The following is a 15,992-nucleotide window of genomic DNA, read 5'->3' on the forward strand; positions in this document are numbered from 1 at the left end:
CTCGAACATCGGCCAAGGCCTCAGAAGAGGCCCTCCGATATGAGCATAACGACAGCATAGCTCATGTCCGAGCCGCCCGTAGGTAGCTAGTGTACCAAATACCTCCCACTACTCCAGGATGCGTTTCCTCGATGAGATTGGGGGAAGTTGTGATTCCCCAAGGAGACCCCAACTTCTCAGTAATGCAATTGAAGCTTGGGGATGCTTGGACGAAGTACTCCGTAGAAGTGAAAGCCGGAGCTAAGCTCTATGCCCGGGCCGGCGCAGTTTGAGCTTCAAATGGACCCTGCAATTCATTCTAAGGAAAGTCATAACTTTTTTGAGAAGCACAGCGCGTCACATTTTATTGCCCCTATCACTGTCCTGCTTTCAACAGCGCGTACGTTCACTACCTTAATTCTTCCTACTCCAGTGTTGTTCTTGCATCAATATGCTCTCCACACTTCGCGGATCGGCCGGCCGGACCGCTGTGAAACAGAGCTCAGTCAGACCTGTTGTCCTCGTCGCTCGAGCATCCACCTTCGCTCATGTCAAGGAGGGACCGCCCGATGCTATCCTCGGTATCACGGAGGCGTTCAAGAAGGACAGCTTCGCTGAGAAGATCAATCTTGGTGTAGGCGCATACCGTCAGTCCTCCAGCACTTGTTCGATATCCCTTCAGTGACTAACGACCACTAGGTGATGACAAAGGCAAGCCCTACGTGCTGCCATCTGTCCGGGAAGCCGAACAGCGTGTTGTTGGAAAGTCGCTCGACAAGGAGTATGCTGGTATGTGTCCCATCCATAGTCGTCAGGAGATTATTAACAGCTCGACCAGGCATCACCGGTGTCCCGTCCTTTACCAAAGCTGCTGCCCTGCTTGCCTACGGTCCCGACTCGTCGGCCATCAAGGAGGATCGCGTCGCTATCACACAGTCAATCTCGGGTACCGGTGCTCTGAGAATCGGCGGTGCTTTCCTCGAGCGTCACTATCCTCATAACAAGACCATCTACATCCCCACACCCAGCTGGGCCAACCACAAGGCCGTCTTCAGCGATTCAGGCTCAAGGTTCAACAGTACAAGTACTACAACAAGGACACCATCGGACTCGACTTCGATGGCATGGTAGCAGATCTCAAGGCGGCGCCAGAGAACAGCATTGTCCTCCTTCACGCTTGCGCACACAATCCCACTGGTATCGATCCTACCGAGGAGCAATGGAAGCAGATCTCGGAAGTGGTCAAGGAGAAAGGTCACTTTCCATTCTTCGACATGGCCTACCAAGGTTTCGCGTCAGGAGACACCGACAAGGACGCCTACCCGATCCGTCTCTTCATCAAGGAAGGTCACCAGATGGTCCTCTGTCAATCTTTCGCCAAGAATATGGGTCTCTATGGTGAGCGAGTCGGTGCTTTCTCTGTTGTATGTGAATCAGCCGAGGAGAAGAAGCGCATCGATTCTCAGATCAAGATCCTCGTCCGTCCTCTCTACTCCAACCCGCCTGTGCACGGCGCTCGCATTGCTTCAGAGATCCTCAACGACCCGGCCCTGAACAAGCAGTGGCTCGGTGAGGTGAAGGGCATGGCCGATCGAATTATCAAGATGCGAGCATTGCTCAAGGAGAACCTCGAAAAGCTGGGCAGCAAGCAGAAGTGGGATCACATCACCGACCAGGTACGCCGCTCCCCCAACCCTGTCAGAGCGCTCAGTAATCACTAACTTCATTCAACAGATTGGTATGTTCGCGTACACGGGTCTCAAGCCGGAGCAGATGGATACCCTGGCCAAGGAACACTCCGTCTACGCTACCAAGGATGGCCGCATCTCAGTCGCGGGTATCACATCAGACAACGTCAAGCGACTGGCTGAGTCCATCTACAAGATCACGGGTTAATGCAGGGTGACGCTCGAGTGGGCGGGGCCTCCCGCAACCATTTTCCTAAATGTCAAGTTACTTAGCGCAAAACTGGATGTCTGCGCGTGGCCAGCTGAAGTCGAATAAATTCTGGATACCATGCATTTGCGTAACATAGATGGGAAGGATCGATCGCAGCATGTACGTTATCAGGGTAGGCACGAAGGGCTGCCGTCCCGTTCGACAGAACACTTGAATGAAAGCACATTTCAAAACACAATAAGCAGAGCTAAGGGCAAAGGCTTTAATCTCTCCACCCGAACAACAAGCTCGTTGCTGTTATCTCCTCTCGGATCATCTGATGGCAGCTGTGACTGACTAACCGGAACTCGATGAAGCAACACCCAAGCTGTTGTTGCAGGGTAAGTGGGGGCTCGCGTTTGCGAGCTGTAGTTGCCACGTTGTCTGGAAGTATGCTTCCAGTCGCGTGTAATAGTGCGTCAGCATCATGGTGGGAAGCCTATGGACTAGTGTCTGCAGTGACTCCATCTGTCATGAATTGATACGATGCCGGCTGCCATCGCGATGCAGGCTCACCATCTCGCCTGGTCCCAGCTTTCGTTTCCCTTGCATTGTGGCTGCCACGGGTTCTCCGGGGCTTTCTAGGCGACGACCGCTCCATATTCATTACTTTTGCTCACATGCACGCACCAATATACACCCTCGAAGTCAGGTCCAATTCTCTGTGCGGTTACAGAAAGCAGAGGTGAGGTCTCACAAACCTTTGGGGCCGATGATCTCATCGTACGTCACCGTGCGTCAACGACGTCGGCAAAGACAAAAGGGAGAAATAACTTCGTCCGCTCCCCACCAGGGTCCAATAAAGGTGCGTTTACCTCCCAGCAACCACCTGGTGTTTGCCTCTTCACCGAACGTTCAAAGAACAAAGCTTCCCGAGACGGCTGTTCGTACTGAAACAGAACCAACCTAGTCAGCTGGCTCCGTTCATGGCCAATGTGTCTCCCGATTCGCAGGGAATGGCAAGAGACTCTGAGAATCGCTGCAACTCTGAACCGAGCTCATCCCAGTCAACGTTAGTTTTTTGTCGATCTGCCGCACTCAAGCATGCGAGCTATTGTTTTTTAACACCACAAAACTGGTGAGCATGAGACCGACGACGTAGCAGTTGGAACCTCGCGACACCCTTCCCACGCAAACGTGCTTGAGTATCCCCGCTGGCTCATCTTACACCCACACACACGTTCGATTTGTATTGTGTAGATGTACAACAAGATATACATGGTGTGAAAAGTTCGTAGTTCATGTGCTGTTTTCGCAAGAGCAAAAAATTACAAGTCAGCCAGCTAGCCGGGGAGTTCGTAGGTTTGAGAAGGCTGCAGCTGCTTCAAGTAGAATCCTAACGCAGAGCGCACATTCCACCAGCCGAGAGTCCCTGCACCACTATCGCACAAAGCCGGCGGGGACTAGGATGGATTCAAACATTGCTTGGTAGCCAGGGTCTTTTTTCACCCGCTTTGCTAGTCATCTTTGATTTGAACGACCACCACAAGCAATTCCTCGTGGTTCTTACTCCGTTACTCTTGCGCGCCTTCTGCAACCAGTGCTCCCGATTGTCCATTGTGGAAGGTCTGTCCCGGTCGTTGTTTCTGGCAGGACCCGACAGAGCCTCATCAATCCGGGCAAAAGAACTTCATCCCTAGTACTCCTAATAACCATTTCCCTGGTTGCCTTCATCCTCGGTCAGTACAACAGATCACTTCCTTTTCTGCCATCGATCCCTGCTACGATACACCGGTACACGCCGATCAGGTGAGAGAGTTCAAGATCGCGAGGCTTGTCCGCACTTCACCTCATCCGTCACATTACTTCACCTCCGACCGGACTCGTCCACTCATCTCTCCGCCGTCTACAGCTCCTGCCAGAAATCAGGCAACACCAAGCACTCCTGCCGAAGTACCACGTTCGGCCACCGTTCAACGCCTTTCTCGGGTACGTCCAACGACGATCTTTCCTTGTCCGCTGTCACTCCCCGCCTTGTCCCTCCCCAATGGCATCATATCCCAAGCTTTCATGTATACCTTTAGCCTCAATCTCCCACCAGACCCTGCATGTCATCACCGACTTCCTGAAGCTCAAGTCAAATTTATTTTACTCTTGCGGCCTCGCTACCGGACACGTCGAGTGGTCACGCTTCTACTATTCAGAGCTTATCGCTGCGTGGGCAAGCAGGACTCAACCAGCCTCACAACATAATCCATCAATCAGAAACCCCGAGGCTACGTCGCCACACACAACCTTCAAAATTCCACGCTTCTATCCACTCGTCTACTGCATCTGATTGATCTTGTCCCGTGCTTCAATCGACACATGTGCATTTCCTTGCTCAGATCTGTGGAAAGCTTATTGTCGTTCCAAAGTTGGTTGCTGTCCAGGTGTTGAGATATCCGAGAAGGAGGCTAACTTTACCTCTTCTGCTTCAGGAAACCATTCCTACTACTAAAATCGCCTGGGCATTGGGCATTGTACCCTACTGAACAAGAAGAGATCGACAAGCGACCCGCCTGCGCCTTCTCCCACTGTGAGGATCACTGGGAGTTGTGCCTCAATTCATCTCATCCTCCTTCGTACACATAGTTGACCACACCTGATTCTTCAAGATGGCCGACGAGGTTAGTTCTCTTTCCCGTCGCCATCGATACCTTTGTCTGAGATGGTCAGCGCCACCTCTGAGACACGCTAGGTTAACCAGAAGCAACTGTGACGTCGTTTGGCAACGAGTACGGCTGACAAGGACCGTATAGATCGATTTCGATTTCGGCGATCAGGTTGACAAGGCCACATTCGCACAGATCCTCGATATGGATGAAGAAGAAGATAGGGACTTCTCGAAGTCTATAGTGTTTGGGTTTCTGGAGCAGGCTGATCAAACGTTCGACAAAATGGATGCAGAGATGTACGTTCATACCGTTATCAGACCTGTCACATTAATCTGACAAGTTTTCCACACAGAAAAGCGAAGAACCTTGACGAGCTCTCAAAGCTGGGTCACTTCCTCAAAGGATCCTCCGCCACATTGGGCTTTGTCAAGGTCCGCGATGAGTGCGAAAAGATCCAACATTATGGCCACAAGAAGAACGAAACCGGCGAAGTCGACGAGCCAGACGAGGACAAATGCCTGCGGCTTATCAACGATAGTCTTTCAAAATGCAAGACTGCTTACAACGCCGTCAACGAGTTGATGAAGCAATACTATGCCGAGTCATAACGATTTTCTCGAATCAGTCGCCATCTCGCTGGATTTCGCAGTTGACGATGCGAACAACAATCTCGAGACAGCATTCGCGATACAGCTCGGAGCCTTTGAGTGCTCTGCAGTAGTGCACTCTATTTCATGCAGACCTGCATGACCTGAATCACTACCACAGAAGCCCGCACCTCACTAGGGTATCCCACATGGACAGCCACAGATCTCAGCCTCCTTGACAGTCATGACGAGAACGACGCAGTCGGTAATGCACAGCAAGCCGATTCAACAGGATTGAGCATTTCATCATAGAGATCTTGAAATCACTTTACCTCAACGAGTCTTCCGGAGTTGTCTTACCGTGGTCGTTTTTGTCTTTCTGATGCTTGCGGTTCCGCTGGCAACAACAACTTCCAGTTGAGCTGGGCGACATGATGTACAGCTCTGGTCTCTCTTGGTCAAAGCCGGCGGTCCTGTTGCGAACCTCTGTCACCCTCGTCTGTCGGTCTTATCCTCCTGCACACCCATTGCTACCTCGCCTGCGCCATGCGAACTTGCTGTCATCGTTCCCTATCTCACGTTGCCAGAAAGCCAGCCATGCAAGTCTGCCCTCGCACCGATGCCATAGCCCTTAGCTCCCAGCCTCAGCTAAGTAACCCCCTGCGGAACCCCAAGCCAGGCACCAGCTCATGAATCGGCGAAACCGTTCGGCTTCCGACTCCTCTACAGTAAGGTGGCCACTGCACAATACAATGATGATGGTCAAAGAGTGGTTGCTTGAAAGGCGCCCACCATAGCAGAGAAACCGTCATAGAACAGCCCAACGCAGCCTTTGGCAAATCAGCTGACCGCACTCACAGGTATCGCTAGGCACTTCCCAGCAGCAAGAGCGACCAAGTGACTGCATTCGTGCCTGCCTCACCGGATACCTTCCGCAGCGCAGCAAGAGCGAGCAGGAGCGACCGACCGACCGACCTTCATCGCGCCTGCCTGGTCAAACGGAGTTCCCTTTGCAGGAGCGACTGAGTGGGCCGGAGCGACTGAGTGGGCCGGAGCGACTGAATGGGCCGCAGTCGTAGTTACCGCCCCCAGCACTTTCTGCAGCAGGAAGCGACTCACTGAACACGATCGCAGCTGCCCCATTTTGCACATGCGACAGCAGGGACCATGGTGACGGGCAATCCCACCTGCCGCGCGGAGCACCTCTTGCAGCCAGGAGCGACCTCTTTGATGACAACCGCACCTACCCTTCTTGCTAGACACTTTCTGCAGTAGTTGCAACCGACTGGACAGCAACTGCACCTGCCTCGATAGGCCCATCTGTTTGCAGCAGGACCGACCCCCTGAGGGCAGTCGCACCTGCCTCGCTAGACATTGTTTCTCAGCAGGAGCGACCGACTGTCCTCAATCGCGCTTGCCTCGGTACGTACGTACTCTTCAGCAGCAGGAACGACCGACTGACAGCAGTCGCACCTGCCTTATCAGACGTTGTCTGCAGCAAGAGCGACCGACTTACGGTGATCGCACCGGCCGCCCTTGGTAAGCTGTGTCTGCAGCAGGAGCCGCCAGTTGGCACCTTTTTGGCCATGCACCTTCTACGGCAGGAACGATTGGTGGTGATTTCCTTGCAGAGATCACCATTACTTACAGTGTAGAAACGATGGGCAAGAGACAGAGACGGAGACGGAGAATGGAATGTGCTCTCCTGGTGCGACTTTGTTGTGCTCCCTTTAACGGTTGATGACGGTGTGCTAAAGCCTTTGTATGGCCTTGCTAAGTGTGCCCCGTCCTCCGTTGAGGGAAGCGAGAAGCTCGCGTTGCACTCAGGCTCTATGTAATTGCTGTCGCGAGTCTGCCTCTCTCAAGTGACGAACTCAGTACCCAAGTCCTTGCCAACGCCTTGCTACTGTAAGCACCATTCCTCCACGACAGCTCTGTCCAGCGAGCGCGCCTCCGGTATCCAAACACTAAATGCTGAAGTTTTGTATTCGTGTCTATTCGTACAATTGGAAGAATTGAAATTGTTGTTGGTGAATGGATGATCAAGTAATTCCGCCAGCGAGTGATCTTCGTGGAGATTAGAAAGTGTCTAGTTGTTGAGATGAAATGAGATTGTCGACAGGGAGCTTCATGATCGAAGAAGCAAGTCAAGTCGATGTAGCCACTTCGCAGATGTCGGCTAGAGAGCAGACAGAGACAGCCTTACATCACATACCGCTCCTGCTTGATGTCGTGCAGTGAGGGCATTTGTGACCAGTCTGCAGTCATAGGCATCGAGACAGGATTCTGGACATGCCCCAAAGCATGCGCGTGTGCATGCGAACCTCTGGGACGAATGCCGTAATCCTCTGGCTCCGTGCTCTGGGGCCGGCGAATCCCATTGCCAGGGTAAAACAGTGATGGCGCTCCAAATGTGCTATCGGGATAATCATAGCTGTGAAGACCACCCGGACTGCCAGGATTTGGTGAGCCCCAACCCATGTGTGGAGAAACACTGCCACTAGCGATCCCATTCGCGGGCGGTTCAAGTGGCTGAGGTGGGCCAAACGGGTTCGGATGAGAGGTGGGCGATGGCTTGCTCTGAGGATTGCTGGTAAGGCTAGCAAGTGAAGGCCCGCTGAGCGAAGGCGTTGATCTTGGCGAATACTGAGTCGGATAGTCGGTCCGCATGTGAGGAGGTAGCGAAGGCTGTGGTAGGTATGCATGGTCTGATGCAGAGCGTTGCATGGTGGCCATTTGAACGTGGTCTTCCATGGGAGAAGCGGACAGGGGTCGTTCACCGGGCGAGACTGTGGTACCACGAGAAGAGCCAGAGTCGTTCGAGATTCTGGAATGATCCTGTCCACCGACTTCAGTGTCAAGCCCCGGGTGGACTTGCTCCATGTGGCGCTTCATCGTCGTCTTGCGAGTGAAAGTTCTCTGGCAGGCAGGTTCCTTGCACTTGTAAGGCCGTTTCCCAGTATGTATCCTCCGATGACGAGCGAGCGAGCTTGAATCGCTGAATGGCTGTGCGGGTTGTCAGTCGTTGGATCTCAAGCTGATTGTCTTGGGGCTCACCTTGCGGCACGTTTCACACTCGTGCGGCTTTTCGCCTGTGTGAGTTCTTCCATGAACGGTCAGAGCCGATCTCTGAATAAAGCGTTTATCGCAGCCAGGATACTGGCAGGCATGAGGACGCTCATTTGTATGAATCTTCTCTGTATGAAAGGTCAGCTGGAGCTGAAATCCTGGGACAGAATACTAACCATGTCTGCCCAAGTCGCTTCGACGAGCGAATTTCTTGCCACAGTTGGCATGAGAGCAAGGGAAATTCTTGGCAGCTGGCTCTGTCTTCGAATCGGACACATCGTAATCATCGTCGACCAATGGCTCCTGTTTGTGGTTCTGTGCATGGGCCTCGTAATTGCTTTGATATATCTGTGATGATGTTTGCGGCGGCAAAGAATGATGACCCAGAGATCCAAAATCATGCAGCTGATTCGATCTATGGTGGTTCATCTGGGCATATGAAGATGTGTCCAGATGCATCGTTTGATGCAAATGGTGTCTCAGGTGGCCGTCTGGAGCCGTAGCATGCCGGCTGTTGAGAAGGCCTCCGATCTCCATGCCGCGTGATTCTGGCATAAGTGATGCAGTACTCGACCAGGTATCAGTACTGAGTAGTGCACGACTGTCCCAACGGGAGCGGTCTGTTTGCAGTCCTGCATGGCAGCTTTGGTCAGCATGTTGTGCGTGCGGGCTTGGAAAGTGCAAAGAAGGACTTTGGGATTGACGTCAACACAAAAGACGGTTTGGAAGTCTAATATATCGCCGTCGTCTGGGGAATATCCACCTGATAATGGCCGAGCGAGGCAGCTATTCGCAGTCATGCCTTCGGAACACTGGACTCATGCCAGATGGAAAGTGTAAAAGATGGGAACTAACCTTTGAGGTCGGATTGAGGAGGGATATTGTGCCCTGGTGATTTTGATGGAGTCGATGAAGAAAGGGGCCCCTACGCTGGGATTGAAGCATGGGCCCAGGAATGCGGCAAAACACAACAAGGCAAGGGCAACGCGTGCGGTATGAGTGCTTGGCGTGCAATCAATGCCCTTCCGAGACAAGTCTCGCCGACCAAATCGGTCAAATGAAAGGCCCAGCTCTCGATGATTCGCTTGTAGAATACTGACGGTATAAAGAACGCGGCCGTTGACCAATTATTGCAAGAATGTGTACTCAAAGGTCGTCACCTATTTCCCTTTGTATCCAGTTCCGGTCTGCTGACGTCGATTTCTTTATCTTTCGCGCTCTGCTCGCAGACCGGTGGATTTCAGACAAAGTGAGCCGACTTCTAGGGCCGCCAGAGATATCGGCTATATTCGATAGGGCATAGGAAGACGATATCAGATGTCTTGCAGGCGAAGTGCTGGAATTTGCCTTGTGATAGCCGTCTAAAGTTGTGATCGCAATGTGATGCCTGACGAAGAGGTGATGACACTGATGGACAACGAGCCCGATCAGACGTGATGCTCAAGGCAGCGGATGCTTGTGGGTGGGTTGTGGTGGATGGTCTGTATAACTGCGCTCACCAGGAGTTCGCAGTGCTGGGTTCGAGAGGGCGCAGACACTGTATGCCTCAAGTCTATATCAGGTCGACGATGAGGCGTTCAGATCTCGCCGAATGTAATGATGCGCGGGAGGCTGGTGTCCGTTGCGTAAATTTGGATCTATGGTATTGGCATAGGCGTGTTGAGGGTATCGCGAATTAGGCTGTAAATTACTGAGTTGTAGCAGAACGCTGTGTAGAACGATGGCGAGGAAGCCTGGGGGTATCTCGTAAACAACAAACAAAAATCATCAAAGGGAGTGGTCGTAACAATTGCAGGTGTAGCTGCTCGAAAGGCAAGTGAACAAAAAGTGAGAAGGGAGTTGCTGGCGGGTGTGGTCTTGATGAGGGTTTCGGAGGTGGATGAAGATGAGTACTACTACTAGTAGGTCTGCTCGCCTGCAGGCATGGGTGCAGGAACGACTCCTCTGTGCTGCTGCGCTACGGCCGCCCCTGGTCGCCTTCTGGAAAGGTCATGGAAGGAAAGGAAACCAAGGTACCCACTATAGCTTGCCGAGAAACTACACCACCATCTCATCTTCCAGAAGCCAAAGAAGCCATCGCTTGGCTAATTAGCTGGTCCTCTCGCAATCTTCCATGCTCGTCATCGTCATTGCAATCGTCAGCGCAATCTCTGGAGTGCCTCGAGTGCATATGCGGCACTGAGATCACATCGACCACAACACAGCTGATGACATACGAGATCAAGGTGGGAATTAAGTGCGTTTGCTATCGCTCTCGCGCAGGCATGCCATGTGTGATGTACGTACATGTAGCCTTCTTTCTTGCAGGATGCGATTGAGGTCCTCGCTGCGAGGACGGCCGTGCCTACATGGGCAGGAACTATCTCATCGTTGCTACCCAGGATAGCCCTTCCGCATTTGCCCACCAAAGCGCACTCACAGACCGCGTCGTAATCAGTGCAGCTCTTGCCATGGCTGAGGCGGTGCACTGTTCTCTACAATCGCAAGCTCATCCTTGGGTGTTTCATGTTCTTCTGGAAGGAAACACGGAAGGTTCGAATGGAGTCCTCCGAAACTCTCAAATCTGCCTAACATCAGCCACTAAATATCTTGGTCCATATCAGAAACGCGCAGCACTTGCAGTACCCGAGTGTACCAGGAACCAGGCACAAGAACATGTTTGACGGCAGTCAGGTCTTCTCAAATAATTCGTTGCTTACAAGCTAAAGAAGCGAAGCTCCAATCCGCCCCCAATTAACTTGCATTTGCTGTGTTTCATCTTTTTCTGCCAACTCAGCCCTCCTCTGCATGTCCGAGTCTGGGAGCAAGTCTGCCAATCGAGGTTCGATCACTCTCGTCATCAGACCACATGCTCGACTCTAAGCGACCAACTCATATTCCGAGCTCGAAATTGCCTGACCGCAGTACACAAAACTCAAGGGGGTATCCTGCCTCAAAGAGAAAACCCGGAACCAATCATATTAGTCCGGATGCAAAACCGACAACGACCACCACCTGGCAAACCGTACATGTTGCGATAGGAAATCTCTCAATCGTCATCGTCGTCAACACCCTCAAGGTGATGATGATGATGTCCATTGACGCCCAACGCACTAGGCGCACGCCCATTCGCTCTAGTCTCGTGAATCCTCGCAATGCTGCGGTGGACCCTCGCCAATCTCTTGTAGTCTCCCGTCCTTTCGTACTCCGCCGCTAGTGCCTTGAAAGACTCAAGAGCATTAACGCCATATTCCCGAGTCCCTCGTGAGCTGCTCAGCCCATCCATACTCTTGCGCGCTCCTCCCGACCCAACTTCTGTGTGATTGTCACTGGTAACAGAGCCGGCTGCAGCTGCTGCGCCTGTGCTGTCATGCTTGTCTTCTTCGTTGACCGCTATCAGATCGATGAGCTCATCCACAGTTGAGACCAGCTCCTCTAGCGCTGTCCACAGTGCATCGTCCGGTTGATTCGCGATGGTGGAGAACAGATTCAGCAGCTCTGTGACCCACAGCTTTCGGCCCATTGCTTCATATGCGTCAAGGCGTCTTGTTTTGGCCAAGCTGTTCAGAGCGCCGATGAATTCTGTTTCGATTAAGTCCAGGTCTTCGCTCAATGCCCACTCGCTGACAATCATCGTCTGTAACATCTCCACTGCTACTCGTCGGAGGCCCTCGTGCATGCTGAGACATAATTCGAGCACTGCGCCCACGAGACCAGGCACGTATTGCACCTGATAGCCGCCTAGTCGTCGGATGTTGTAGCGTCGTAGATCGTCATCTGTTGCTTCCCAGCCTAGGTTTTCCCAGCTGCGTCGGAGCAAGTCTGCTCCAGACTGTCGTAGATCGCCAGCAATTTTCCATACAGCTCGCCGCTTCTGCTCGGGAAAGGATTCAAGCGTCAATGCCGGTGACGAGATGAGGCTCAGAAGAGTCTCGAGATACGTCTTCCAAAGTTCCATGTCGAAGTTCTCAGCTTGTTCGGGGTCCGGTATGAAATGTGTGTTCAGAAGACCGTCTAGATATCGCAGTATGTTCAACGCAGCGGAGTGGTGGTACACATGCAAACTCAGCCAAGATGCTGGAAAGGCATCGTTGCTCAGCAATGATCGTACAACACTCAGCGTGGATGAGATGTACTGATCGACGCCGCCATTTCGCAGAGACTTAGGCAGCGACGGCGCTTTCATCTTTCCTATGGTCGCCAACAATGCAGATAATTCGAGCAGCACTTCGTCAAAGTGCTCATTTGTAACAGCCGTCCGTGATGGTAGCGGATATGTGTTGGGAAACAGCATCGTAAGAGTTCTGGAGTGGATGCTGGGCTCGCTAGCAACATAGCAATACGTCGAGATGACCGATGGTAAGAACTCGTACAGCTGCGAACTGGGAAATCTGCACAGCTCGGCAACAATCGAACAGCATAGGCGAAGCTGTTCTTTCCAGTCTGTGGTCAATTCGTTGACTGTCCAGTGCGGCTTGAGCCATCGCAAACACTGCTTCACCAGGATAGCCCTATCTCTCGGCTCGACCCATATTTGGTCCAATTTCGTGTAGTTGAGAATCATCAACAGACGATAGAGGACTAGTTTGCCTTCAGCTTCGTCACCTGCTTCAACAAGTCCGACGGCAATCTTAATGACCTCGTCTTTATTGTAGGCGCTCAGCAACTCCGGCAGCCAGCTGTGGAAGTTCTGTGTCAACAATGTCTTGCTGCCGACAAGCGCCGGCGTTTCGCTTCGCATCATCATTTGCAGACCGAATAAGATGACTTGCATGTCTTCCTTGAACGTGGCGTGCTTCTTGTCTGTGTCGTTGTTGTGTCTGCTGTTCCTTCTTTGCTGGTATGAGGCCATCAGAAGCTTCAAGAACTGCTTGCCGACCTTGAACAGTGCTCGCATATCTCGCGCACTCTGCGGATCTGAGACACTCTGCAACAGTCTTGTGAAGCTCCGGATCAGACATGATGCCGCGAATGGCGAGTTGAAGTGGTTATCGGCATATTGCTCCACCAAAGGACCAAGGTTAAAGCGCCGATCGTGGACAATCCCAAGGACGAAGACGATGTCGTTGAAGATCAGGTCTTCGAACTTGGACTCTCCAGACTTGTGTACAAGAATCGCGAACAACGCGTCGAGCACATCGTTCAGCTGCTTTACAATCTCGATCTCTGGGACAAATACAAGTTTCTGCAACAGATCCATGAGCTGCACCGAAGAGGCGTGCTTCCACGAGATAAGACTGACAAGCACGCGATCTTGTGAGAACTCCGTACTGCATAGCTTCGTGCTGATTTCGAGAGACGCGAGAATGGCCCTGACTCCATCGTGCCCTGCAGCATAGTTCTTGTAGTCCCAAGGCAGGGAGAGATAGGCGCCGCGGCCTCTGTTTATGCTCGAAGTGCTTTTGTCATAGGCGTGCAAGATCAGTGATCGCTTGCCATCTGCAATAAATGCTGATTTGTCCCACAAAGGCATCCACGCCAACGCAAATGGAAACTCTGGCGCGTCCGCGATACTCAGTACCAGGTGGCATTCCGGCACACGAGCAGCTGGTATTCGCAGACACACCGTTTGGTCCCAATCGGATCCAAGCTCGGCAGCATTTGTTCGGAAAGCGGTGACACCTACGCTGTTCGAGGAGACGTGTATACATTGCTCTACTCGTCGCCCTGTCACGTCCCGTACCTCCATGGTGAGCTGCATGTTGAGCAAGCTAGACGGCTTTATTGGCGTAGGTCCGATCTCAGGGTGTGACAGTTGTGCTCCCTGCGCAATATTGGCTCTCGATAGCGTGAGGTAGATGTCAGAACGTGTCTTCGATGGAGCCTCCGAGAAACCAATCTTCTTCGACTGACACACCCCAAACATAGTCGTGGGGTTGTTCGTGATGAGACTCTCGCGACCGGCGCCGTATATGGTCTCACGGTCAGCTGCAGCTGCGGCAATCGTTGCCACGATGCATAGCCGTCAACGGAATTCCTTTTGAAGAAGGGGACCACGAGCGGGTTGAAGTCGCTGATATCCTCATCACTTCTCTGTGAGGGACTCCACAGCTTTAGATCGAAAGGTTCGTTCTCCGCACCAGCAGCTCGAATAGTATGCGCAATGTCCGTCACGGCAACTGCCACTGTCCGTGGTATAGGAGGTCCGACAGGCTTCGGAGACCTTGGCTGGCCATTGTCTTCTGGTATCACTGGCGTCGCGGGATTGCTAAGGCTCTTCTCTCGCACGATTCGCCCGTCACTCCCAACTTGCGGTCGTTCACTCGAGGGCTTTCGCTTCGAGCCAAACATCAAGCTCGACCGCCGCCGATTCAGTATGCTGTCCTTTCTCGACACCAGAGTGCCATTTCTTGTCGGTGTCTCCTCCATCATCTGCTTCGGCCCCTGTCGTGGTGGTTCAGGGGTCACGGCTTTCACGACCAAGAAAAGCCGCCCGTCTTGCGCGACATCGCGGGCATTGAAGTCGGCAAACAGAGTCTTTAGCTTAGACGATGCTGGTGCGCTGTACATCTCCGAGAAAGGTTGTAGCGCACCACCCTCAGTCAGCTCGTACACGCCGAAGTTGAGCATGACCGAGTCCAGCTCGGTCCCGCCGATGCTCTTCGCTTCGACCAAAGCATGATGCAGGCTTGTGACCTCGACCTTGTCGATCGGCGGATCGTTCAGTGCGCCCATGACCGACTGTAATTTGGACAGTTCGATAGCAGAGTCATCCGCCGTCAGAAGGCGTCCTTGCTGCTCTGCGTCGCGCACGATAACCTCGCCGTTCAGCATCTTGTTGCCTCGCACAAGATCCCATACAGCCATCTCCCGCACCGCTCTCCGCTCCTGTATCGTAAGAACATCGTGTAGCAACTGCCGCCGGGCATAGTCAAGGCGGCCCGTAATCGCAGCAACTTCGTCCAGGAGTTCGTACTGCTGCTGCAATATCAAGTCTGGTAGGTGCAGGTTGCACCATTCTCGTAAACAACTTGATATCTCGTCAACGAGAGGCTCAGCTGTAGAGGTCGGGCTTTCGTCGCCGATCTTCAGCATAGGAACCGGCGCTGGTGGTCTTTCACCGTTGATAGCATCGCCATTCTCGTGCGAGACGACACCAGCGAGCGTTTCGCGAAATTCGATGCAGCATCGTGGAAAGATGCCAGAGTAGACCCGGCTGTCGCTTGCTGACCGAGCCTCTGTTGTCAGAGCAGCCACCAAGGAGAGTGGCGCAAGCAGGTACCCTCGACACCATTCGCCATTGATGCCGCCCTCTTCGATCACATAGAGCTGGTCGCCGATTTGCAAAGGTAGCTCGATTGGTGAGGCTGGCGACTGGAAAGGGTAAACTGCCACTGCATACGACAGTGGCAGGGGACGCCACGGCATGGTGGTCCGCCCACCACCCTGTCCCACGCGGCTTGCTCTGCGATCGTATTGACTGACAAGATTTCCGAAATGAGGTTACTGGAATGAGGGGTGGTCCGCGATCTAGATGTGTCCGAAGGCACGCGGAGGAAGGTCCGACCGCGATCTTTTCGCTGAATGTATGTCGATCGCTCAGTTCATCGCGAAGTCGTTGTTTAAGCATCAATGGGGGCGCGTCATCTTCTGCTCATTCGTTGATTTGAATGTCAGAATTGTTGAGATAATATGGCGGGTGGGTGGAATATATGAATTGGATGGATTCGCGCTCTAGGGAGTTGAATACTAGCGCCAAGACGTCTGAAATGCAAGGATTCTCCGCGCGCTAGCGACTCGGAGCGTGAAACTCCACCGTCGCACTCGATTGCTACGGCATTGAAGAGCTCCTCGACTCTCCTAGCAATGTCCAACTATTTGCACAAACAGGTGCGCAACTGCG

The 15,992-nt window shown here is 52.8% G+C and overlaps 4 protein-coding genes across 4 annotated transcripts; 2 read left to right on the forward strand and 2 right to left on the reverse strand.

Annotated features, from left to right (window-relative positions):
* Positions 1-430: 430 nt before the first annotated feature.
* Positions 431-1,875, forward strand: AB675_6701 (Aspartate aminotransferase, mitochondrial; the record flags this gene model as incomplete). The annotated part of the gene is made up of 5 exons (XM_018147010.1): positions 431-626; positions 679-768; positions 818-1,026; positions 1,059-1,655; positions 1,714-1,875. 5 exons carry the CDS (start codon positions 431-433, stop codon positions 1,873-1,875), a joined length of 1,254 nt encoding a protein of 417 aa, XP_018003470.1.
* A 2,639-nt stretch (positions 1,876-4,514) lies between these two features.
* AB675_6702 (Multistep phosphorelay regulator 1) lies at positions 4,515-5,122 on the forward strand (the record flags this gene model as incomplete). Its single annotated transcript, XM_018147011.1, has 3 exons — positions 4,515-4,526; positions 4,659-4,810; positions 4,867-5,122. The coding sequence occupies 3 exons, from the start codon at positions 4,515-4,517 to the stop codon at positions 5,120-5,122; spliced, it is 420 nt and encodes a 139-aa protein (XP_018003205.1).
* A 2,181-nt stretch (positions 5,123-7,303) lies between these two features.
* On the reverse strand, positions 7,304-8,725 carry AB675_6703 (uncharacterized protein; the record flags this gene model as incomplete). The annotated part of the gene is made up of 3 exons (XM_018147012.1): positions 7,304-8,107; positions 8,159-8,298; positions 8,347-8,725. The coding sequence occupies 3 exons, from the start codon at positions 8,723-8,725 to the stop codon at positions 7,304-7,306; spliced, it is 1,323 nt and encodes a 440-aa protein (XP_018003208.1).
* Positions 8,726-11,198: 2,473 nt separating this feature from the next.
* On the reverse strand, positions 11,199-15,517 carry AB675_6704 (Dedicator of cytokinesis protein 1; the record flags this gene model as incomplete). Its single annotated transcript, XM_018147013.1, has 2 exons — positions 11,199-14,066; positions 14,120-15,517. 2 exons carry the CDS (start codon positions 15,515-15,517, stop codon positions 11,199-11,201), a joined length of 4,266 nt encoding a protein of 1,421 aa, XP_018003629.1.
* Between the last annotated feature and the right edge of the window lie 475 nt (positions 15,518-15,992).

The sequence above is a fragment of the Cyphellophora attinorum genome, assembly GCF_001299255.1.
Source record: "Cyphellophora attinorum strain CBS 131958 chromosome Unknown Contig5, whole genome shotgun sequence".
Classification (NCBI taxonomy): Eukaryota; Fungi; Ascomycota; class Eurotiomycetes; order Chaetothyriales; family Cyphellophoraceae; genus Cyphellophora; species Cyphellophora attinorum.